The 18,324-nt window shown below is 40.9% G+C and overlaps 1 protein-coding gene across 1 annotated transcript in view; it reads right to left on the bottom strand.

Annotated features, from left to right (window-relative positions):
* RAB32 (RAB32, member RAS oncogene family) overlaps positions 1-2,357 on the bottom strand; it is a 31,173-nt gene extending 28,816 nt beyond the window's left edge. The window contains exon 1 of the mRNA XM_027551776.1: positions 1,924-2,357. Within this exon, the coding sequence (XP_027407577.1) occupies positions 1,924-2,176 (253 nt within the window). The 5' untranslated portion in view covers positions 2,177-2,357. The remainder of the gene's footprint in view (positions 1-1,923) is intronic.
* Between the last annotated feature and the right edge of the window lie 15,967 nt (positions 2,358-18,324).

The raw sequence follows: 18,324 nt of genomic DNA, 5'->3' as shown, positions 1-18,324 counted from the left end.
GAGATTCTGAAAGGTTTGCTCTCCTTCCTGGAAAGGGTCAAGCTTTGGATTTAAGCAAAACTGCAAGAAAATTCCACCTAGGCCGATATGTACCAGAGTCTGGTAGAGACTGAATACGTTCCCCTCCTAGTAAAATAGGTCTGGTTAAGCAGGATGAAAAAGAGGAAGAAAACTCTAACTCATGCTTCTGCTTTCCCAAGTCTCCAAATATAAACATTTTTCCTTGAAGCTTAAAAAAACACAACTGTGCCATAAAAAAAATCTTTTATTTACCCGCAGAAGGACCCAATCACAATTTAATTGCTAAACACCACACTATTTTACATGAAGAATAAAGCAAACTCAACTATTCTCCTAGGCAGAGATTTAAAATCATCTTCATGGAAATTCACGGCTACACTGAAGATTTTGGTAGAATGATTATCACATGGTAAGGCAACCTTTAGAATCCATGACTTTGTCAAGGAGAAATACTCTTATCATAAGTGCTCTGTGAAAAAGCAGGAAGTGTTTCGAAAGGAAGCCTCTGGCTTCAAAAGATGACTTTTCAAAACTTTTCAAACGAACATTTGGTTTTCTGTAACCAAAAAAAAAAACAAGCTGAGCCCAAAGGCTGACTATTCCCCCTTTCTTAGAGGTGACATACATCACTTTATTTTCCTATCAGAGGTAGAGAAGCCTAGTCTTAAATAAATAAGTATATATGTGATATTTCTTCAATATCATCTCATATGTAATAAGCCGTTGATGAAAAGAGCAGTACCCAGCAGACAGACCTGGGTCCTTGACTCTTCACCAGTTGGGTGACCACACCTTTTACAGGCTTCAGTCATACAAGTGGAGGATGAAGGATGGTCTCTTTAACCCTGAACATGCCCCCATCTTGAAGGCAGACTGAGCTTAACACTCACAATGACTGAACAAGGTAATTCCTGGTACCACTTTCATATTTCAACTTTCCCAAAGTTAATGGCTTATTAAATGCACACATCCAACCCACCACACCAGCCAGAGTTCAAGTTTTCATACAGTAGAGTAAGGAGAATCTGTACCCTCCTCAAACTGCTCCAAAATGACAATGGAAAGCAAATGCCAGGAAATAATATTATATATTGGGTGTGGAGAAGCAGGAGTGGGGCTAGGTGTTGGTTCAGGGGGAGAAGAGGAGCATAAGGTTTCAAGAGAAGTTTTCCCAAATCTTTGCCTGAGTGGCCTGCCCTAGGAATGCGAGGATGGCTACAAAGAATGGGGTTTCACTCCCAAGGAAGGGTCTCAGACTCAAGGTGGATGATGAAAACCCTTCTGAAAAGAAACCCTGGTTTCTAGTCTCGGGGGTGTCCCTAACTAGGAGTGTAACTTTGGGTAAGTCGTTCAACCACTCTGAACCTCTGTTCTTATCTGTAATATGTTAAAGCGAATGAGAGGAGCCAGCCCCTTCCCCTCCCTCTTCCTCGTCAAGATTCAGAATTAAAACTCGGGAAAAGCCTCCGTGGCCTTCTCACCTCTGGTCAGGTGAGAGCTCCAAAGAAGAGGGCCTCCTATCTCTTAAAAACACCAGAGCTTTTCAAAGCCCGAGCTGAGGCGTCTAACCAGGGTTATTTTCTCTACGCATTTATTTATCTTGTTCTGCTTTTAAATTCTTCGACTACCAAAGCCTGTTCCACTGTGCTGATTCCCCCTGGAGTCCAGCATCCCCTTCCATCTTTCCAGGTGGTTTAGTCCCTTACTTTCAAACTTACTCGGGCAGGCAAGTTCTGGCAGAGGACAGAGAAAGAAGCAAGGAGACCGAGGGCAGCCGAGCGCCGCCCTCGCCCCCGCCAGGCTTCCGACGGCGGGGAAACCCCGCGGGCGCCCCCTGCCCGGAGGCCGCCGTCCGCCCGCCTCGGGGTCACCGCACGTCCCCGGCTCCCGCCATCCTCTTACCCGCGATGTCCCATAGCTGCAGGCGCACCAGCGTCCTGCTGTCCCAGTTGAGGACCTTGAGGGCGAAGTCCACCCCGATGGTGGCCCGGTAGTGCTGGGAGAAGAGCTGGTGGACGTAGCGCTTGATGATGCTGGTCTTGCCCACGCCGAGTTCGCCGATGACCAGCACCTTGAAGAGGTGCTCACTGGTCTCCGGCGGCGCCGCGGCGGCGGCCGCCCCCCGGCCCGGGTCCCCAGCTCCGCCGCCCGCCATGAGCGCCCCCGACCCCGCACCGCCGGCCGGCCGCTCTCGGCGAGCTCCGGGGCCCCGCCCGGCCGCGCCCTCCTTGCGGCGCCCCGGGAGCCCCGCCGGCCGTCGAAACTTCTCCGAGACCGGCCGCCCTTCCCGCCGCGCTGCCGCACCGCCTGACGGGTCACAGGACCCGGAACACGCCGCCGCTGGCAGCCCGCGCGGGGCGGGGAAAGGCCACGGCGGGGGCTGGCCTGGCGGGGGAGGCCCCGGCGAGAGGCCGCAGCTCGCCGCCGCCTGCGCTTCGCGCGGGCCGGGCCAGAACTCGCGGCACTTCCTTTCCCCGCAGTCCCCCCTCCTCGCGGCGGCGCCGAGCTCGGCCGCCCCCTGGTGGCCGCGGAGGGTAGCTGAGCGCCGACGGCGAGGGGGACCAGGCGAGTCAAGGTCAGACCACCCAGCCAGGGGGTGAAAGCCCTTAGAACTTGCGGAGGGGCGAGAAGGGGGTCGTCCAGGAGGGACCCCAGCCTGGAAGGCGCGGGTCTGGGAGTCGATCTCCTTCCCTGGCTCTGCCCCGAGGGAGTTTAGCACGTGGAGATCCTTGCCTTTGATTAATCGCCAGTGGTCCACTTCAGAAGTGAAAAAGAGTGGACGGATGACTCTGAACTTGACAAAGGACTGAAAACGCTTTTGTTTCGATGACTCTGAGGGAAAAGACACATGGCCACGAAAACGATCTTATTTTAATTCCCCAACAAACCATGAATGTCTTAATTTTAAGTGTTTCCGTGGTAAAGACTGAGATAGATGCTAGGAATTGATTGAAAAACAGTATTGAGGGTTTTTATTTAAAAGAAGAAAGATAGAAGGCCTTACCTTGCCTGCTGTGTTTGTAAAGTCGAGGGTTGTCCTTCCCCCCACCCCATAATATTTAGAAACACCTGGGGCTGAAATCTTCTGGTAGTTTCCTTAAGTAAACTAAAGCCTGCCTGCCACTCGGCCTATCCTCTGACAATCACTGAAAAATGTTTTCCGGAAGTGGAGGCGGTTTAAAATTGACTTCTAAGTCAAGGTGGAATAAAATCTTTAATAGAATAGCTACTGAAAAATCATGGCTATGTCTCTCAAGATGTTTTATGGCCAGCTGGCTTGCGGCTTTTATGTTCACTCAACTGAGAGCCCTTTCAAAATTTCAATTTTCAAAGCCCTTTCAGCTTGAGGAAAGAGAAATTCTCCCTTATTGCCTTAGAACAGTATATTGTTTCATACTTACAGATTGCCATAGATTTTTATGAGTTTCTTTTTTCTTTCACCTTCCTATGTTTCCACTGGCATTAAAAATAGAATTGTGGTGCTAAAAAAAAAAAAAAAAAGCCCATGTAAATGATTTAAAATTTGAAGTGGTCCCAGCTAAAGGAAGAATAATGGCTTGATCTGGTGGTTCTCAATCTTAAGTGAACAGGGTTTGTTAAAACAGATTACACACGGCCCATCTCCAAAGAGGTTCTGAGTCTTGTGACTGAATAAATAAAACTCTGTTTTAAACAAACATTTCCATTTACTGCCTAGAGGGATGGCCTCTTTAGAAAGTCACCCTGTAATACCCTCTCACATTTACTCACATTTGGTATGTACTACACTCCCCATCTGGAATACATTCCAAACCTTTACCCCACCCCAGGCTCTTCCAAAGGTTTATCCAAGTGGCGCTAGTGGTAAAGAACCTGCCTGCCAATGCAGGAGACATGAGATGTAGGTTTAATCCCTATGTCCGGAAGATCCCCTGGACGAGGGCATGGCAGCCCACTCCAGTATTCTTGCCTGGAGAATCTCCATAGACAAAGGAGCCTGGTGAGTTACAGTCCATAGGGTTGTGAAGAGTCAGACATGCCTCAAGCAACTTAGCACGCAGGCTCTCCCAAGTAAACTCTGTCTCAACATTCAAGGGCCAGATCAAGGTATTACCTGCTATCTTCATTCCAAATTTCCTTGGCAGGTTAATGAATTCACTTATTTATTAAAAAGCTTCTGATGGTGCCAAGCAATGTTCTAGATATTCCAAGTACACTGGTTTGAGCAGAACAGAGAAAATTCTTTTTCTCAAGGACTTTATGCAATACTGGAAACAAGACAGATAATTAAAAAGCAAATAAGTAAAATAATTCAGATAGTTATACATTTTATGAATAAAATAGGAAAATGCCATTTAGCAAGTAATCATTGAATGAACAACAAAAACTACACTAATTAGCTGGCCTACTCTAAAGGAAATATGAAAGTAATGCCAAGTTGCATTTGTCTACCATGGGGATAACCAGTGGACCCAGGGCTGTTTATTGAAAAGACCATCCTTTTCTCATTCCTCCGCAGTGCCGCCCTAGTCTTAATTCCAATGGTCATGTAACACTGGGCTTGTTTCTGCACTCTCGTCTCTTCCATCAGTCTACGCCTGTGCTTACACCAATTACTTGCCTTAGTCGTTGTTGCTTAGTCACTAAATCATGTCCACCTCTTCTGGGACCCCATGGACTACAGCCCACCAGGCTCCTCTGTCCATGGAATCCTCCAGGCAAGAATAATGGAGTGGGTTGCTGTTTGCTTCTCCAGGGGATCTTCCAGACCCAGGGATCGAAGCCAGGTCTCCTGCATTGCAGGTGAATTCTTTACTGCTGAGCCACCATGGAAGCCCTCACCTGCCTTAGTTATACTGTGATTCTTCTTCAGGTTTTTTGTTATAGCCCTGCTTGTTCCTTTGCATTTCCATATACAGCTTAGAATCAGCATCTCATTGTTCACAAACATGCCTGCTGGGACTTGCATTGGAATTATATTGAGTCCCTAAATCAATGTGAGGAGAACTAAAAACTAAGTCTTCAAAAATATTTACATGGTATATCTATCATTTATGTAGGTCTTAATATCTTTCAGTCATATGAAGAGGTCTTGAATTGTGTGTTCAGTTCAGTTCAGTCACTCAGTCGTGTCCGACTCTTTGCGACCCCACGAATCGCAGCACGCCAGGCCTCCCTGTCCATCACCAACTCCCGGAGTTCACTCAGACTCACATCCATTGAGTCAGTGATGCCATCCAGCCATCTCATCCTCTGTCATCCCCTTCTCCTCCTGCCCCCAATCTCTCCCAGCATCAGAGTCTTTTCCAATGAGTCAACTCTTCTCACGAGGTGGCCAAAGTACTGGAGTTTCAGCTTCAGCATCATTCCCTCCAAAGAAATCCCAAGGCCGATCTGCTTCGGAATGGACTGCTTGGATCTCCTTGCAGTCCAGGGGACTCTCAAGAGTCTTCTCCAACACCACAGTTCAAAAGCATCAATTCTTCGGCGCTCAGCTTTCTTCACAGTCCAACTCTCACATCCATACATGACCACTGGAAAAACCATAGCCTTGACTAGATGGACCTTTGTTGGCAAAATAATGTCTCTGCTTTTCAATATGCTATCTAGGTTGGTCATAACTTGTGTGTAGCTGGCTTATAAAAATAAAGTTGATTTGTGTAGAATGAATTTAGGTTCAAAGACCCTGATAATTCTAAAATTTTATAGAATTGCATTTTCTATGTATAGAAACATATTTTTTATTACTTTTCAATCATACGTATTGTTTTTCATATTTTATTTCACTGACTAGGGCTGCCAATAAAATTTTGAATAAAAATGGAGGCGTAGGAAAACCCAGTTTTTGAGAGGAGGTTTTCAACATATCTCTATTAAGTTTTCTAATAAACTTTTTATTTTAGAATAGCATTAGAGTCACAGAAAAATTCAAAAATAGTACAGCGAGTTCTTATGTACCTCATACCTGCTTTCCCCTGTTGTTAATATCTTACGTTAATATTGTACGTTTGTTACAACTAATGAACTGATATTGATACAATTAACCAAAGTCTATACTTTATTCAGATGTCCTCTGTTTTGACTTAATGCCCTTTTTCTGTTACAGAATCTCATTCTGGATACCACACTATGTGTATTGAACATGTCTCCTTAGGTTCTTTTTGGTTCTGATAGTTTCTCAGACTTTTCACATTTCTGATGGCCTTAACAATTTTGAGAAGTACTAGCTAAGTACTTCTATAAAGAAAGCTGAGCACTGAAGAATTGATGTTTTTGAACTGTGGTGTTGAAGAAGACTCTTGAGAGTCCCTTGGACAGCAAGGAGATCCAACCAGTCTATCCTAAAGGAGCTCAGTCCTGGGTGTTCATTGGAAGGACTAATGTTGAAGCTGAAACTCCAATACTTTGGCCACCTGATGCAAAGAGCTGACTCATTTGAAAAGACTCTGATGCTGGGAAAGATTGAAGGCAGGAGGAAAAAGGGATGACAGAGGATGAGATGGTTGGATGGCATCACTGACTCAATGGACGTGAGTTTGAGTAAACTCCAGGAGTTGGTGATGAACAGGGAGGCCTGGCGTGCTGTGGTCCATGGGGTCACAAAAAGTCAGACATGACTGAGCAACTGAACTGAACTGAACTGGCTAAGTACAGTTGACCTTTGAACAAAAGGGGTTTGAAATGTGAGGGCAGAATCACTACATAAACTATTTTGAATTCTTCTGCATGTAGATTTGTCTTTTCTCCCATTTATTCATCTATTTAGTTATTTATAATAATATCAGGAATTTATAATACCATAATTCTGGACTTATAGAATGGGCTTCCCTTTAATGGGTGTTAATGGTAAAGAATCCACCTGCCAGTGCAGGAGACATAAAAGACGTGAGTTTGATCCCTGGGTCAGGAAGATCCCCTGGAGGAGGGCATGGTAACCCACTCCAGTATTCTTGCTACAGTCCATGGGGTCTCAAAGAGTCAGACACAACTGAGTGACTTGTTTTGACCCATAGATTACTTAAAGTATATTAATTCAGAAATATTTTGGGATTTCCCAACTATTCTGTTACTGATTTCTAGTTTAATCCTATTATAGTCTGAGAACACAACTGAATAATTTCTATCCAATATGGCAGCCACTTGTCGTAAGCAGAAATTTAAATTAAATTAAAAATTTTTAAGTATTTCCTTGGTCAACAGCTGTATTTTAAGTTCTCAGTAGCCATATGTGGTCTAGTGGTGACCATATTGGTTAAAACAACTAAAGAACTTCTATATCATTGCTGAAATTCCTTTCATTTTTTCCCAGCTTTATTGAGATAAAATTGACATTGTGTAAGTTTAAGGTACACACTGTGCTGATTTGATTACGCTTACATACACTGCATGATAATCACCACCATTGCCTTAACTAACATTTCCATCACATCCTATAATTACCACTTCTTTTTTGTGGTGAGAACATCTGACTTACTCTTAGCAACTTTCAAAAATATAATAATAATTACAGTATTGCTAATTACAGCCATCACGTTGTATATTAGATCCCCAGAACTTATCCACCTTAGCTGGGAGTTTGTACCCTTCAATTGACATCTCCCCATTTCCCCCACCCTCAGCCCCAGTAATCACCATCATATTCAGTTTTTATGAGTCTGGCCTTTCTAGATTCCACATGTAAGTAACACCATGCAGTCTTTCTCTGTCTGACTTATTTCCCTTAGCATAATGCCCACAAGGTTTATCCATGTTATCACAAATTACAGGATTTCCTTCTTCCTCGGGTCTGAATCGTTTGCTGTATGTATACCACATCTTTGTCCATTCATCCATTGATGGACACTTAGGCTGTTTCCAGTCTTGGCTCTTGTGAATAATGCTGCAGTGAATATGGGAATGCAGGTATCTGTGTGTGATATCCTGTATCCCATATGGTAGTTCTATTTCAGACAGCACTGTTATAGAACATGACATAGAAAAATATCTTTATGATTTCAGAATAAGTTAGGATTTTTAAAGCATTCACAAAAACCATCATGGCAAAGGACAATAGGCTAAGTTGGACTACATAAAACTTAAAAAATTTCCCTTTAGGAGACTGAAGGTTAACAGAATAGGGAAATATATATGCTATGCAATTTTAAAAAAGCTCAGTTTTGAAGCATATAATTAATAAAAATTGTTAAGAAAATACATATGACAAAATAGAAGAATGAGAGAAAAAGACTAAAAAAAAAGATATTTCACAAAAGAGGATTCAAATAGCCCACAAACATATGCAAATACGACTAGCCTCATTAGTCATCAGGGAAATGATAATTTAAACCATAAACCAATGTGAAATCTTTTCACACCTTCTAGATTGACTAAAATTAAAAAGTGCTGACAAACACCAATCACTGGGAAAGATGTGGAGCAATTAGAGCTCACATACACTAAAAATATAAAAAGAGGGTGCTGCTGCTGCTGCTGCTGCTAAGTCGCTTCAGTCGTGTCCGACTCTGTGCGACCCCATAGACGGCAGCCCACCAGGCTCCCCCGTCCCTGGGATTCTCCAGGCAAGAACTCTGGAGTGGATTGCCATTTCCTTCTCCAATGCAGGAAAGTGAAAAGTGAAAGTGAAGTTGCTCAGTCGTGTCCGACTCTTTGCGACCCCATGGACTGCAGCCCATCAGGCTCCTCTGTCCATGGGATTTTCCAGGCAAGAGTACTGGAGTGGGGTGCCATTGCCTTCTCCAAAAAGAGGGAGAGAGATTCCTTAATTTTAAGAAATTGCCTTATATTATGATTATAGAGGTTGGCAAGTCCAAAATGTGTGGGACAGGCTGGTTGGATAGAGACCTGGAAAGACGATGCTGCAGCTTAAACCTGAGGCAGCCTGCTGGTAGAATTCCCTCTTTCTCAGGGGAGGTCAGTCTTAAGGCTTTTAACTATTTAGATGAAGTTCAACTACATTATGGAGGGTGATCTGCTTTACTTGAAATTTACTGATTTAACTGTTAAATTCATCTAAAAAATATCTTCAAAACAACATCCAGATATGTGTGACCAGTATCTGGGTACTGTAGCCTCCGCAAGTTGACTCATAACGTAAACCATCACACCTAGTAATCCCATGTCTATGCTAAAAACAAAAACCAAAGCCAAAAACAAAACTCAACTATTTACAAATGCTCACAAGATCATGTACAATGCATCATCTTTGACTGTAAGAGGGAAAAAAGTAGAAACAAAACAAAAAAAAAAAAAAAAAAGGAAAAAATGTGCTATGATTGATGTGTTTAAATAGTGGGGTAACTCACTGGAGATAAAGTAAATGAGTCCTACCTGCATACACAGAGAAATCTATAAAATATTGGTAAAAACAGTTGATTTCAAAGTTATTTTGATGATATGAAGCCTTCTGGGATACAGAAGGCGGTTTGCAGTTACTTTTGGTTTCCCTTGTTTGGTGAGCTTTTCTTTCCTCTCACCTCCTGTTCCCATTCCAATGTCTCCTTTACTTTCCAAATAAACTACTTACACTTGAAACTATTTTTGAGTGAACTTCTGAAGAAATCAAACTAAAGTCATGTGGCATGCATAATTCAAATGTGAAGTAAAAATATTATGTGTGTAAATATGCTTAATGGAATATAGTATATTTCCAATGGGCTTCCCAGGTGGCACTAGTGGTAAAGAACCCATCTCCCAGTGCAAGGGACCTAAGAGATGTGGGTTCAGTCCCTGGGTGGGGAATAATATCCTCTGGGGGAGTAAATGGCAACCCACTCCAGTACCTTGCCTGGAGAATCCCATGGACAGAGGAACCTACAGTCCATAAGGTTGCAAAGAGTTCAACACGACTAAAGTGACTTAGAACACATAGTTCTGATACAGTCCTTTCAAAACGATCTTGTTTTTTTTTCCTTATGAGTAATAATTTATTGTTTCTTCTCTATGTTCTGTCTTTATTCTGACATCTCCCCTAAACTCTCAAAAAGACCTGTAAAATCTCTCATAAAATAGTATATCAGGTAAACTATTAGCTCCATGATTTTCCATGAAGATATTCATGCTGGATATTCATCCTTTCCCTAATTTGGACTGAAAGCTTTTAGACTGGCTGCACAACTATTGTTCTGGAATTTTCCTTTGCTGTTATTCTGGAAACTTCCTTCATTTCTTTTATATGTTGGAGCTCTGACATCTTGGACCCCAAGTCTACCTCATCTTAACTGGAGCATGTTTTTTAGTAACTTCTGAGAGAAGGTCCTTTGAAAGTAAATATTTAAGTCCTTACATGCCTGAAAATGTTATTATTCTACTCTGATATTTGATTTAATGGTTGTATAGTTATGATTCTAGATTAGAATTTTTACCCTCTCCATTTTAATTTCAAAGGCATTTGTTCATTGAATTCTTGCTTTCAGCATTGCTTTATCAAATCCAATGCCCTTCTGCTCAACCTTTTTTCTAATGTAAACTGTTTATTTTGTATGGAAAGTTTTAGCCTCCTCTTTATTCTTGATTTTCTGAAATTCCATATCTGCGCCGGTGTGAATATTTTTGTAATCATTGAGCTCTTTCGAGATGGAAATTTGTGTCAGTCAGTTCTGGAAATTTTTCTTGTTATTATTTCTTTTCTAAATTCTCTGCCTTTATTTTCTTTGTTTTCTCATTGTGAGACTTTTAGTATTTGGCTACTTAAAGTCTTAGACTGAGTCTTTTTTGTTTCTTTTGAATTTTGTATTTTCATCGTGTATTAGTTATTATTGTGACAATAATGCTGCATAACAAACTTCTTTAGAGCTCAGTGTTATACAAAAACAAGTATTCATTTTCTTGCTCACTAGGCTGTAATTGGCTGGGGCTCCATAAGATTTGACTGGAGTCGGCTGGACTTGGCAGATCTTTTTATTTAAAAAAAAAAAATTCTGTTATAAAATGGAGCAAAAAGCAAAGAAGAATTTCTTGGAAATAAAAAATATGATTGCAAAAAATAGCAATAGAAAATCACCCAGAAAGAGCCCCCTGAAAAATGAAATATAGTATAAGTGTGAAAAATTCGATTTTATTTTCAGAAAATATGTCTTCCTTCCCCCCTGGAAAGTGGAGGATATTTTCCCACTCCATTGATGTTGGACTTGGACCAACATCAAGAATGTGTGACCTGGAAAAAAAGAGACAAAAAGAATGTGTGCCTGGAAAAAAACACATGCACCCCGATGCTCATAGCAGCACTATTTATAACAGCCAACACATAAAAGCAACCAAAATGTCCATCAACAGATGAATATATATCACATGTGTGTATGCTCAGTTTTGTCTTTGCAACCCATGGACTGTAGCTTGCCAGGTTCCTCTGTTCATGGGATTTTTTAGGCAAGAATACTGGAGTGGGTTGCCGTTTCCTCCTCCAGGGGATTGTCTCAGCCCAGGGACGGAACTCATGTCTCTTGCATCTCCTGCATTTTCAGGTGGAGTCTTTACCACTGCATCACCTGGGAGCCTTTACATATATATATATACACATACAGTAGAAAATATGCTGCTGTATATATGCTCAGCTATAAAAAAAGAAAAAAAGGAATGACATTTGCAGCAATGTGGATGCACCTAGAGGTTATTATTACTAAATGAAGTAAGTCAGAAAGAGAAAGACAAATGCCATATCACTTCTAGGTGGAATCTAAGATACGATACAAGTGAAACAAATTCATTGACATAGTAAAAAAAAAAAAACAAAAAAAAAACCTTATAGTTACCAAAAGGGAAAGGGGGTGGGGGAAGTATAAATTAGAAGTCTGAGATTAGCAGATACAAACTACAGTATATAAAATAGATAAACAACAAGGTCCTAGTGTATAGCACAGCGAAATATATTCACTATCCTGTAATAAACATAATGGAAAAGCATATGAAAAAGAATACATGCATGTGTCACTGAATATTGCTGTATACCACAAACTAACACAACATTATAAATCAACTATAATGCAATAAAATTTTTTTCATGAGTCAATATTGAATGACGACTAGACCCTATTCATAGACTTGAGTTCACATTTTAGATTTATCCATTGACTAAATTTGTGATCTTTTAAGAAATAAAGACATAGGATTTAGAGAAATTTCTAGTTGTGTCACTTCTTAAGTGGTCTCAAAGATCACAACATCTCAGTCTATATTCTCTCAGGTTTAAGTGTAGTTAAAAATATATGCCCTGCTTTCTGCACAACGTGATATAAAGATAATATTCATAAACATGCAGTACATTTGATAAATGTATAAAATTTGCTAAAAATAGATTTTACTTTAAGAAGGTATTAAATAGCTGGCACTGTGTTCCTTTCTTGTCAGTTTCTTTGCTGTGCGTGTGTAAGCAATTTTTCTGTTTGCACTTCCATTTAAATTCTCAGTCTCTCATTTTTCTTAAATGTCTACAGTAATATAATATGATTAGAACAAAAGCACAAATTGCCCTTATTATTAGCATAATTTTAAGTAATTGTAAATGTAACAAATATTTTAGGTGTATCAATGAAATTTTTCACTATTTTCCCATAGGTTATATACTGCTATGTAACAATTATAATTTTAATTCCATGTTCCTTTCATATGATTTTCAATGGTTATTGTAGAATATCTTGGCAAAATATAAATGAAATTCTAGCTAGTTTGGACAATTCTCCTTACTGCATTCTGTTTCTATATTGTGCAGGATAATCTAATATTCATGAGATCATAGAGCCAAATGCAATTATAATCTTTTCTCAGTTTGTAGAAGATTTCTGGTACTTTACATTGCAGACTCTTGTGGAGCCCCTACAGTTGTGTGGGGGCAGGAATAAACTTTTAACTATTTCCTCACTGATTTAGTTGACACAGTCTTCCAGGAAAAGCACCATCATCAACTTTATGACTGATCCTTATACTGAATTGAATATCTACTTTGAATCCACCAAAGGCCACTTTTAAATCAATTTATCTGCTTTTTATTTTCAGTATGATTTTCATGTCTAAACTAGTCATTCCAATTTTTATTCAATTGCCTGGAGATTTTAAAAGGAAATGGAAATGATAGGAGAAAGAATATTTATCAAATGCCTCTTTTCTGGCATTTTGTTAAATATTCTGAACCATTCATTTGAGAAAATATGAATATATAAATCTTGCCTTCTCCTGTCTTCATGGTTTAATAGAAAATTTTACAACAGAAAAGGCACATTTCAACACAGATTATGCCATGTTTTTAAACTCTTTATCTTTTGAAAACATTTTGAAATGTTCAGTTGGTAAAGCATAGAACCCCCCTGAGAATAGCAATTGCTTGTCTAGTTAATGCATGAAGCACTTTGAAGAGACTATTTGTGGATACTAGTTCAAAGTCATTGTAGATAATGTAAGTTCACCTTAATTGAACATTTGCTCTTGACAAATATTATTGTAAACCATATCACACCTATCTGGAGCTTCCCAGGTGGTGCAGGTGGGTAAAGGATCTGCCTGCCAGTGAAGGAGGCACGAGAGACCCAGGTTCAATCCCTGGGTTGGAGAGATCCTCTGGAGAAGGAAATGGCAACCCACTCCAGTATTTCTTGCCTGGGAAATCCCATGGATAGAGGAGCCTGGCGGGCTACAGTCCATGGGGTCCCAAAGAGTTGGACATGACTGAGTACACACACATATAATAACTATTCAGCTGCCCAGCTCTATAATATGGGCACTTTTACTATCCATATTTTACAGATGAGGGGATAAACCCTAAATGATACAGGTAAGAGGTGGTAGGTTCCAGACATCTGATTCCAGAGTCCCTGCTACTCACACTTCAGTACTACAGATGCCAGGCCTCATCAGTTAGTAGCTTAAAGAGGGCAAGTAAACAATCCTCTATCACCCATAACAACTGAAACTGTTTGGCTGTAAGAAAGCAAGCTTTGAGAATTCCTTCCAACTCAACAGGGACAGAAATACATCCTGGAACTCATAACTAATTAATCCAGGAGTCTTCTTGTAGCAAAAGACCCTGAAGTCTCAGCAGTGGATTGTCCAGGATCTGCAGTTAGTGAGAATTTCAAGGGACTTTCAAGATTTGCTACACATTATTTAAATATGTGTTGGTGGTTGAAGGATTACATATCACAACATACCTTAGTCCAAATTTCTAGACTCTGACCTCTGAAAGCAAACCATGAACCTAGAACCAGTGTATTTGACATAACTGGACATAACTGGGGCTTCCCTGGTGGCTCAGATGCTAAAGAATCTGATCTGCTTACAATGCAGGAGACCTGAGTTTGATGCATGGGTTGAGAAGATCCCCTGGAGAAGGCAATGGCTACCCACGCCAATATTCTTGCCTGGAAAATCTCATGGACAGAGGAGCCTGGAGGGCTACAGTCCATGGGGTCACAAAGAGTCAGACACGGCTAGTGACTAACACTTTCACTTTTCACTTTCACTCTGAAAAGCAAGACAGTGGGACAATGATTTTCTTTTTCTTTCTTCCAACAATTATGCATTAAAATATTGAATGAGGTCAAGTTCTATTCCAGTAATGGTTCAAGTTGAGTATAAAGTGCTCGATGCAACCAAAACTGTTCTCAGTTTCATTAGTGTGGTAGTCATGTGTCTCTGAGTTAAATTTCTTTAACAAATAAGCCTCAAATGGTGGTGGCTTAACCTAGAAAAGGTTTATTTTTGCTCATATAAAATCTGATGTGGATCTGGGTGAGTTTCTAGGCAGCTGTCTACCATGTGAGGTTCTGGAATCCAGGCTGCTTCTGTAATCACCAGACCAGAGCAGAAGAGAACAGGGTGGTTTTGTGACAGCTGTTTAGTGCTTTGGCCCTAAGGGACTCACATAACTTCTATTGACAAAGCATTGGTTAAAACTAGTCAGGAAGGCCTGTCTATGTATAAGGAAAGTATAAGCCCACTGTGAGCTTAAAGAAAGAGAAAACCAAAAGTTCCTCCCATATATAGATTACTGTTTCTAGGAGACTAAACAAAGAGTAAGCAAACACATTTATATTATAAAAGATAGTTATGAGTAGTTATAAACACTTTAATATGAGGAGTCTTATTTATGCATACACACACACAGAAGTCGCTCAGTCGTGTCCGACTCTTTGTGACCCCATGGACTGTAGCCCACCAGGCTCCTTGGTCCATGAGATTTTCCAGGCATGAATACTGGAGTGGGTTGCCGTTAAGAAAGCTAAAACTCAGGCAATAGTCTAGCAGCAGATATATTAAGAAAAGTGTTTTACCGAAGTTGACCCAGGGTTTCTCAGCCTTGGCCCTTTCAACAGTTTGTGCCTGGGGACTCTTTATCGTGGGGGCTTTTCAGTGCATTGCATGATGTGTAGCAGCATCCCCAATTCCTAATCACTAGGTACCTGTAGCCAGTACTCTTCCCTCAGCCAGAAGTGAGAACCAAATATCCCTCCACACATTCCCAAGTGACCCTGTGAAGGCAAAACCACCCTGCTATGGGAACCACTGGTTTGCACTACTCCTTGTATTTTTTTCCCAACATCAAACCTAGAGTTAATGCAGTAGCATGCATGTTTATATATCTTATTTACATCAGGGGCCCCCAACCTCTGCGGACAAATGCCTGATGGTCTGAGCTGGAGCTGATGTAATATTAATAGAAATAAAAGTGCACGATAAATGTAATACACTTGGGTCATCCTGACCCACCCATCACCCTGTCCTTGGAAAACTTGTCTTCCGTAAAACCAGTTCCCGGTGACAAAATGTTGGGGACCGCTGCTTTACAATATACAAAGCACTTTACACAACTTCATCTCAATCAAAATAACTACAAGAGAATGTGAACAAACAAGTTGAAAAAAGGCTAAATGCTTTGTCCGTGTCACAAGGGAGGCGACTCAACCAAAGCCCTTTCACTCTGGATTCATAAATGTTCCTAAGCGTTCATTGCTAACCTCCTGTGTGACAGCATTGTTCCAGTTATAGAGGATATAAAAATAAAAGATCGGCTCCTGCTCTCAGGAGACTCACAGTCTACTGAGTTAAAGAGACAATTTAATATGAAATTACATAGGTGGTAATTAAACTAAGTGCTCGATAGAAGGGCTTACAGCTCTTCAGAGGGAGGTACTACCCCTACTGAACTCTCAGAAAAGAGATGGAAATCCTGCAACAGAAAGGAAGGAATAATAGGAAGCTATGGAGCAGAGACTGCCGAATTTCATTTGAGTCACCGTGGGGGAAAAATGAACTAAAATATAGAGAAGCACAGAGCAGATCAAGAGGAAAGAAAATAATATTGTGAGCTGTGGGCGGGAAAAAGTGCCGCTAAGTCCTCAACCTGCAGGCAAGTGCTCTCTGAATGGTTGCAAGACCCAGGAACACCCTCACCTTGCAGGTTTTCTACAATGCTGATCCAAATGAATAATATCAAACCCAAAGAAGAAATCCTACTATAGGAGATCATTAAAAATTTTTTTTTTAAAGATTAAGCTTAAACAGTACATTTCTGAAGCAGAAAAAAAAAAGTGAATGATTAAGATTAGGTTTAAAGAAGGGCATCTTTCATATAAATGACAAGCAATATAATTTCTGAAAAATGAAGCCTCGTGGAAGGTCATTGGGCAGGTCATTCATTCCAGATTAGAGCTGTAATCACTTGGAATGAACTTGTTCTAACCTTCTGATTTATGTCTTAACATTTAAATGTCTCAATTGTTTTTCAGTTTAAGACTAATATTTTTTAAATGTGTATATTTATTAGCCTGAGTCTGATTCTCTGTCAGTGTGTGATCTCATAATTTGGCCAAACAAATGACTATAAGCTACAGAAAATACGCTTATTCTTTGGAACACCCACTAGTGATACTGGGGATAGTTACTGAGTTAAACATGTTTTAATTCCTTGTTGGGAAAGCAGAGAGGGTGCAAAGCTTACTTTCTCAAACAGAAACATCTAGGGCCTCAGGGCTCTTTATGCTTCCATTTCAAACAGCTCACTTCTCTCTGAGCCTTTACTCTTCTCGAGCTCCTTCTGCCATCACCCTTCACAACCAGCAAACAGAGAGTAATCTGTTTTCCTGTCCTGTATAATCTCACCACCTCAGGCTCACTCCACCCTCTAGTCATGTTCTGCCTGTTACCGAGTTTGAAATCATACCCTGTTTTGTCATCCTGAACAAATTCGTACTCCTCCTTACAACTTTTTCTGATCTTAGACATCAAAATTAGTCCCCACTTTTTGCATTCAACTCTTTATGCTGGGGTTACTACTGGAAGTTACAGCATTCCTTGTGTTGGTTGAGGGTAAATAATTCTTCACTCTAACCGACTACCTCCCCAGTTTCCCCACTTGCTCCCTTAAAGAAAAATATATAATGAATAGGGCATGTGTGCTAAGTTGCTTCAGTCATGTCTGACTGTTGGGACTTTAGCCTGCCAGTTTCCTCTGTCCATTGAATTCTCCAGGCAAGAATACTGGAGTCAGTTGACATTTCCTACTCTAGGGGGACCTTTCTGACTTGAGGATTGATTGACCCACGTCTCTTACATCTCCAGCATTGGCAGCTGGGTTCTTTACCACTAGTGCCACCTGGGAAGCTCAATAAATAGGGCACAATCTGCAAACTTGGTTGGAAAAATCTTGCAAAAGTAAAATTTGAAAGAACAGTAAAAAGGAAAAATAAAATCTATGAAGAAGAGAGCAGTTTAAAGAGAGGTAGATTGAAGGAAAAAAATAAAACTGTAAGACATAAAAATACATGGTGGTTAAACAATATGCTACTAAAGAGAGGTGGAAATTTGGGGGAAAAACTGAGGGGAGAAAGTGTCAGTTTCTTTATGATTTAGGTAGGGAAGAAGTACAGGTGTGTAATTCGAGGCAGACAACAGCCTCTGGGTTGAATTTCCCCAGAGGCACCCCCACTGAGTGCCTGAAAGTCCTCAGGAGACTGGCTTCCTGTGATACTGAGATTTATAATAAGATGTGTACATTTGGTCTTCTTCCCAGTTTCTGGCACAGACATCCTGAAACCTTTGGAATTTCTTAAGTGATAAGAGCAGTAAAAGTGTCTATTGTTAAATTAATGAGATGGCTTTTGGAAAACTCCTAAGGTTGAGGGCTGGTTGCCCAGGGAGTGAACCAAAAGATTAGAGGACTGGAACTTTCCATTCCAACCCAACCTCTTGGGAGAGAAAGAAGCTGGAGATTGATTTCAGTCATCAGTTGATTCAATCAATTATGTCTATGTAATGAAGCCTCTGGACTTCCCTGGTGGCTCAGTGGTAAAGCAGTTGCCTGCCAATGCAGGAGACAAGGGTTCGATCTATGAGTCAGGA

This window comes from Bos indicus x Bos taurus, chromosome 9 (assembly GCF_003369695.1).
Source record: "Bos indicus x Bos taurus breed Angus x Brahman F1 hybrid chromosome 9, Bos_hybrid_MaternalHap_v2.0, whole genome shotgun sequence".
NCBI classification, from domain to species: domain Eukaryota; kingdom Metazoa; phylum Chordata; class Mammalia; order Artiodactyla; family Bovidae; genus Bos; species Bos indicus x Bos taurus.
This window is presented reverse-complemented; position numbering and strand designations above follow the sequence as displayed.